We start from the raw sequence: 8,005 nt of genomic DNA, 5'->3' as shown, positions 1-8,005 counted from the left end.
TATATTTATTAATGACCTTGTAGAGGGATTGTATTGTAAAGTATCAATCTTTGCAGACGATACTAAGCTCTGTAACGTGGTTAACACAATAGAGGACAGTGCACGATTACAAATGGATCTGCATAGGTTGGAGGCTTGGGCTGGGATGTGGCAGATGAGGTTCAACACAGATAAATGTAAGGTTATGCACATGGGGAAGAAAAATCCAGGCTGGGAATATGTATTAAATGGGAAAACACTGGGGACGACTGACATGGAAAAGGACTTAGGAGTCTTGGTTAACAGTAAATTTACCTGTAGCGACCAGTGTCGGGCAGCTGCTGCTAAGGTAAATAAAATCATGGGGTGCATCAAAAGGGGCATGGATGCCCACGACAAGGAAATAATTCTACCATTGTACAAGTCACTAGTCAGACCACACATGGAATACTGTGTACAGTACTGGGCACCAGTGTACAAGAAAGATATAGTGGAGCTGGAGAGGGTTCAAAGACGGGCAACCAGAGTAATAAGGGGAATGGAAGGACTACAGTACCCAGAAAGATTATCAGAATTAGGGTTATTTAGTTTGGAAAAAAGACGGCTTAGGGGGGACTTAATAACTATGTATAAATATATAAGGGGGCAGTACAGAGATCACTCCCAGGACCTATTTATACCCAGGACTGTATCTATAACAAGGGGACATCCTCTACGGCTGGAGGAAAGAAGGTTTCTACAAAGAGTTTAAAAGGAGCCTGGACGTGTTTCTTGAAAGCAATAATATTACAAGTTATGGATATTAGATTAATAGGGACAGAACGTTGATCCAGGGATTTATTCTGATTGCCATATTTGGAGTCGGGAAGGAATTTTCCCCCTGGTATGGGGCAATTGGCATCTGCTTCATAAGGGTTTTTTGCCTTCCTCTGGATCAACACAGTAGGGACACAATATGTATATAGGTTGAACTTGATGGACTTTGGTCTTTTTTCAACCTTATGAACTATGTTACTATATACATACACTATATGGACAAACATATTGGGACACTTGACCATTACACCAACAAAGACTTTTATGACATTGCATTCTAAATACATAGACATTAATATGTAGTTAGTCCTCCCTTTGCAGCTATAACAGTTTCCACACCCCTGGAAATGCTTTCCATAAGATTTTGAAGTGTTTGTGTGCAAATGTTTGTCTATTCACCCAGTAGAGCATTTATGAGGTCAGGCACTGATGGCCTGGCTCGCAATCTCTGTTCCAGTTCATCTCAAAGGTGTTTGATGGGGTTGAGGTCAGGGCTCTGTGCGGGTCAGTCAGGTTCTTCCACACGAAACTCATCCAACCATGTCTTTATAGACCTTACTTTGTGCGCTGGAACACAGTCATGATGGAATAGAAAAGGGCCTTCCCCAAACTGTTCCCACAAAACCATCATGTGTTCTTTTTGTATATTGTTAATTTTAAAGTTGTTGGCAGTTTATACTTTACTTTTATAGTAGTGCTACAAAAAAAGTACAACCATGTAAAAATGCAAAGAAGGGAAGCTGAGTTTTTCAGTTTTACATCCCACATTTACTTCTGTACATTTGCTGGATAAGCAACATATGAAACATATTTCCCCTATTAAGAAATGGCCTATGTGATCATTACTATCTTTTGCAAAACAATAAATAAATCCCTAGCATTTGTTTTATACCAGCGAAAGTTAACCATAGGAATAACTGTAAGCCCCTTTTAGTTACTTTGAAAAATGCCTAAAATTAATTGCATGACGTCAATACCCCTTAAACATTCTCCTCAAACAAGCATTTGGTGACTCTCTGTTGCTAAGAAACCACCAGAAGCGGTGATGGAGCTTCAAAGGGAAAGCGCGCTCCCGCAAGCCAAGCCACGCCCAAAAGTACTACACATGCGCAACCATACGGATTTTTGTATTGTATAGCCAGCTGGTCACTGTTTTGGTCACCCCCCCAATCTAGGGTTGTACGCGGGGGCGCGCGTTGTTCGTATTCCATCGCACTGCGCGCGCTCCCGCTTTCTCCTTTCCTCTCCTCTCCTCTCTTCCCTCCGCAGTGTAGCGGGGTTCCTGAGGAGGAGGATGTGGTGAAAAAAAATGGCGGAGTTGCAGATGCTGCTGGAGGAAGAGATTCCCGGCGGCCGGAGGGCCTTGCTGGATAGCTATACCAATCTTGAGAGAGTGGCTGATTATTGCGAGAACAACTACATCCAGGTTTGTATGGCGGATAGAAGTGGGTTAAATACATTAATGTGGTGCTATTTTTTTCATACAACATGACGTCTAGCCATATTGGACATATTTAGGTTCTGTGTATATTTGAGCAGGGCGACACGTTACTATACACCCGGACAATAGGACGGCAAGTTCTCGCCTTCTGCTATGGACTGCAGTTTTTGGAAGTCCCCAACCCCCAGCCGGGTGCTAAACTCGGTAGTAGGGTTATTGTTATTCAGTGCCCTGGTCACAAAGGGTTAATGGCCATTAAAGCAAATCCTTCTGGCACACGAATGGATAACATGGCGAAGATTGGCATGCAATTTGCCAGTGATTTCATCATGCAACGAACACCCATCTTTACCCTTCGAGATTGACTCCCTGTCATCCTCAATCATATGATGTTGGCTGTACACTATCTACCAGCTGCATTAAGAGGTTCAACGTTACTAATAGCTCTACTCCAGGCAAACTGCATGGTTTAGGTGTGTTTAGTATTCTCAGTTTACGGTACAGTTTTGAGAATATAAAATTATCGGTAATGCTAAAGCACATGTTTATCTACTGTAAGAATTCCACTGGACTCCATAATTGCCATCTTTTTATATAAATGTTGGTGTGATGGATTTAGGCATCGCTGGCTGCGAAATGGTTAATAATGGTGTGACATTGCACTGTCCAGAGGTGCTTGGTTGGTCCAGTGATCCACTTTGCACATAGAGTTTTAATGCGTTTTATTCCATCCACTTATTTGCAGACCTACTCATGGACATGATAACTCATCAATAAAATGATGAAAAGAATGTCTGTAATTTTCTGATTTCAGCTTTATATTTCAACCCATCCATAAATGACATCTGCATTGAATTATGATGCATGGGATGCATCGAATGGAAAATTATTACATGTGAGATGCCTTTTAAATGTTGTACATCTATATATATATATATATATATATATATATATATATATATATATTCATGGAATATTTTCATTACTTGTCAGCTGCCTGCCTAATGATTTGTCAGTGTTATCGTAAAGTGTTATAAGAGATCATCTTGAGTAATATGATCCCAAGGACGACATGTGATTGTAATTTTAAACATGTCTATAAAACCATAGGTGCTAATGTGCCATTGACAAATAGGCTGGTCAGCACACTTTCGTTTTACAGTCCAGTAGGATCACAGTTCATTGTAGTATTTAAAGGGCTGAAAATATTTATAGAAGGGTTAATGATATTACAGTGGAACTTGAGTTGGGATGATTGCACAGTGAACACAACAGATAACTGAAAATGAAATTCGTGATCATTGCTAATCGTATTTAAATTGACATAATGTATGCGTTGGTGTAAAGTAAGCGTTGACATCTTTTCAATACAAACATGTATAAATCCCCTTTTCCGCCCATTTACCAATTGGAGCAAAAAAGTCTCATCATGTTTTTATGAATCTCGATGAAAAATTTGCCATGTGATCTCATACAGGAATTGGCAGGAGACACCAGAGCACCCTGCTGCCACAAAAGCAGGTCACCTCCAAGAGAATTGCCCTCCAGTGCAAATCTGTTAAATATTTAATTGATTTCCAAATTAAATCTCTACTATTCATTGCTGACTTGTAATTCCCGTGTGATTTATTTGCACTTCAGTTACCTCACACCCTCTCATTTTTGTAGTTCCCATTTGAATTGCTACTGCAGTAGATGTTAGTGAATAATTTCAGATTGAGCTGTGTGGAATATTTTAACATGGTTTTTCTGTCAGTCTAAGCAGAGGGTCTGCATTCCTCGGGGCGTAAATAAAATGTGCGTACATTTTAGAATATATCTTTTGTAAATTTTGAGCAAGATTATTTTTACACAGTGCATTTAATTTTCCTTAAATATTATTAAATCTAAGTAGATTATTGATGTGTTAAATCTCTTCTAGTTTTGCATATTATTATGTTTTATTTACATAGTGCCAAGTATTTACATATATTCAAGGGCTATGACAGAACTAGAATTGACAGAATAATACAAAATGTTACATTTGGAAAAGGGGGAATGATGTGTAGAGAAACTTAACATATGGAGAAGGTGGAAGAGGTTAAAAGCAAGGAGGAAAGTTTCCGCCCACAGAAAGGCTCCTACAGGGAAGTATTTTTTGTTAAGACAGCTGAAATGTGTGTGTGGCAGTGTCATAAAGGGCTCTGTAGATTAAGACATTTTTTTAAATGTAATTCTTGAGGTTATAGAGAGCCAGTGGATGGATGCCTGAGAAGAGCACCGTGTAGCAACAGCATTTTGGATACTTTGCAGAGGAGAGAATGGAGGAATGCCAACCAGGAGCATGTTGGAAAAGTCAAAGCAAGAGATAAGGGAATGAACCATGGTTTCTTGTGATTCATCAACAGGTGCCAAATATGTTTTTGAGGTGCAAATGGCAGGATCTGGCCATGGATGGAATGTGATGAAGGAACGGGCCTGGATAGTAGGAGGGATAGTTGTGTTGCTAACGGAGATTGGGGATTCTGGTACTGGAGTGGAGATGGAAGAAGGAAACATAATGAGTTCAGTTTTAGAAAGATTAAGTTTCAGGTATCATTGTGCTGTCCACAAAGAAATAGCAGGCAAGCAGTTGGTAATTCAGGACATGAGAGAGATCAGGAGAAGACAGCACAATAATTTTAAATATTTTTGTTTTGAAGGAATATATATCCTTCATTCAGATGTGTTCTGTGCCTGTCACCTGCAAGCTTTATCATTAACCCTTGATAAGTTCATTAAATGAACATATAGTGCGCAATTCTATGTTAGTGATATTTTGTAAACGCTTTATTTATTTATACGGGTCACACTATGTTATGATGTGTCTCTTATTTCTGAAAAGTAATTGAAGAGTTTTGAAAATCTCCTGTGATCCTGGATAGGGGATTTGTGTTTAACATTATTACCTAAGTATTCTATCTTCTTCTGGTGTTGGTATCACCTTAATTGCTGTAGCTCACCCTATATTGATTATTTGTGTATTGATTTAACAGGAAGAAGTGTTGATCTCTATTTTTGGGGTTAGTTGAGCACTTTTACTATACTGCACTTTTTGTATAGCACTTTGTCTATTGTTAATTATAGAAAACAAATGCACCTTAATGTTGGGTGAGAATGTAATACACCAATGGAACAGAATAGAAACGATTTGGACCACACTTTTGATGAATTAGAACAACTTCTAACTAAAGAAGTAAAATAATGTGAAATAGCTACTTTAGAAGAAAAGAAAAAAAAAACACCTAGAGAATTAAAAAAATAAAATAAAAAAATCCACATTTGGTAATAACTCAAATTTTATGCACCTTTTAGAATTTTTGAGCTGTACTCCACACAATGGATCTCATCATTAACTGTAAAAGGGAACAACTGTAAGCATTAGATAATGATATAATCAAGTGACAGACCAAACTGGCTGAATTTGAAAATACATCTGATTTCAAAATTAAATCAGATATAAAAAAAAAAAACCTGGAAAAATTTGAATCGGATATCGAACAGTTAAAATTAAATACATTTGATACGGATATGGTGGATTATAAACAAAACAGAATTCAGAATTTTTCTAGTTTTAAATATATAAAAATGCACAGAACAATTTTAAAGAGAAAAAAGTGAAAAAGGGGGGCCACGGCGACTAATGAATGAAGAAAGATTTTCATATTGCACACATTTGTTTTTCGTTTCTTTTGTCCCATGTTGCTTTCGTTCATTATTTGGAAAATGAATGTGAAAGTGAATGCGCAAGTCTAGTGAATATGCCATATGTTGTTGAGCGAAAGAAAAATACATATAAATTATATAAGGAAAAAGAAATATGATAAAAAATCTACTTAATACCAATTAGTAATAGTTTCCAACCATTTGTGGGGAACAAGGGAGATGAATCTCCATCTTTTTAGATGTAAATCTTCTCATAAAAAACAGATGGCTGTATATAACTACTCACACCTCCTGTAGAAATGAGAAATCCCTAAAAATGCAAAAAAGGGCAGGACAGAAGGACACGTTGAAAAGAAACAACCCTTTCTCTTTCAAAAACACATTTTAACAATCAACCAGAAATATGTATTTTCAATTTGAGTAGTACAGCATTAACTACAACCTGAATGAAAGTTTTATTAAAAAAAAGGTTTTAAATTTGGACCCACAAAACGTTTTGTTGCTTTACCTGTGTTTGTAGATATCCAGAAATTCCTTAGAAAATTGTTTAAAATAAATATTAATTGAAAAATCCATTTTAAAATAGTATCTCAACCTCCAAATTTTTTCATACTAATGTAAATGATCCCATCTACATATAAATCCAGTGCTATGCATGTATTTAAATAATTAGTTCATTTAGTAATTAGTTCATACACTAGAAAAATAAAACAACCAACAAAATATGAGTAGGAAGAACATGAGAGTGGGAAAGTAGAGTTGTTTAGAGAGCGAGGGGCAGAGTTGTAGAAATGCAGCAAAACATTTTGGAGTATAAAGTCAAAAGATTTGGATTTCCTGAAGTTGGCTTCAACAGTGCGGCAATGTTGTGTTGCGAAGTAGCTAGTGTAGGAAAAAAGGTTAGTAGGTGGTGGTCAGAAAGAGGGAAGGGAGAAACAGAGAAATCTGAGTGGGAACCTAACCTGGTGAAAATCAGATTGAGTGTGTATAAGTGTAACGTAGAATTAGTCCATTGGGGAAGACTGAAAGATGGTGTTAGCGAAAGGAGTTTAAAGCTTGTGGAGTTGTTAAATATGTCAATCGGAATGTTGATATAATTCAGAATGAGATGGAATTTCAAGAGAGAAAGAAGGAAAACAAGTCAGAAATGTGGTCAAATAACCAAGCTTGGACTTGGCGGGTGATATATCACTGTAATGTGGAGAGAAGTGACAGATCATATAAACAGAATGAAAGGTAGGGAAGACTCAATAAATGTTGAAAGGTGCAGTTAGAGGAGAGAAGGCTATGCATACTAATTCATATGATTATGTGGTCCTTTTACTTTTGTTTTTTTCCCCCCCTTGCAAATGCATGAGTGGATTCTGTAGTATCTTCCCATATGCATGTTCCCGTCCTCTAGTTTTCTTCTGTGCACCAGATGTGCAGGACTGGTCTAAGGATTTTTGTCACCCTAGCCAAAAACTCATTTTGCTGCCTACCTCGGCCCACCTTCTCCCACTCTCCACTTTTTCATTATTTTTCTCCTTCTCTTTGATCCCTACTCTCTCATCTTTCTATCCCATCTCTTTATCTCTCCTCCTCTTTCTATTTTCCTCACCCTTTTCTTTGATCCTCTATCTCATTAGCCCTCCTTTTCCTTATCTAATTTTTCCCATTTCCCTTTCTGTCCTCCCATCTCACTTTATCTCTCTGTTCTCCCCATCTCTCATTATCTCATCTTTCCATTTTCTCTTTATTTCTTCTCTAGCACATTACACGTTTAAACAATGCTTAATTGGTACTAAGGGACCCAAAGTGCGCCAAGAAAATGTCCAACACCATTGCACCACCACCAGCCTAAACCATTGATACATGGAAGGATGGATCCATGTTTTTATGTTGTTTACGCCAAAGTCTGAAACTGCCATCTGAATGTCGCAGCTGGAATTGAGACTCATCAGACCAGGCAACATTCCTTCAGTCTTCCATTGTCCAATTTTGGTGAGGTTGTGCGAATTGAAGCCTCAGTTTCCTGTTCTTAGCTGGTGTTTGACATGTTGTGCATTCAGAGATAGTATTCTGCATACCTTGGTTGTAACAAGT

The 8,005-nt window shown here is 37.7% G+C and overlaps 1 protein-coding gene across 8 annotated transcripts in view; it reads left to right on the top strand.

Moving 5' to 3' along the window:
• Positions 1-1,964: 1,964 nt before the first annotated feature.
• The window catches only part of ABI2 (abl interactor 2), a 51,324-nt gene continuing 45,283 nt past the window's right edge, over positions 1,965-8,005 (top strand). For 2 of the 8 annotated variants that reach the window (XM_053471824.1, XM_053471823.1), the window contains exon 1: positions 1,965-2,221. In XM_053471824.1, coding sequence (XP_053327799.1) covers positions 2,105-2,221 — 117 coding nt within the window. In that variant the 5' untranslated portion in view covers positions 1,965-2,104. The remainder of the gene's footprint in view (positions 2,222-8,005) is intronic. The other 6 variants (XM_053471827.1, XM_053471821.1, XM_053471828.1 and 3 more) reach the window with 4 other exon arrangements.

Source organism: Spea bombifrons, chromosome 7 (assembly GCF_027358695.1).
Source record: "Spea bombifrons isolate aSpeBom1 chromosome 7, aSpeBom1.2.pri, whole genome shotgun sequence".
NCBI classification, from domain to species: domain Eukaryota; kingdom Metazoa; phylum Chordata; class Amphibia; order Anura; family Pelobatidae; genus Spea; species Spea bombifrons.
The sequence above is the reverse complement of the archived record's forward strand: the minus strand, read 5'-3'. Positions and strand labels throughout refer to the sequence as shown.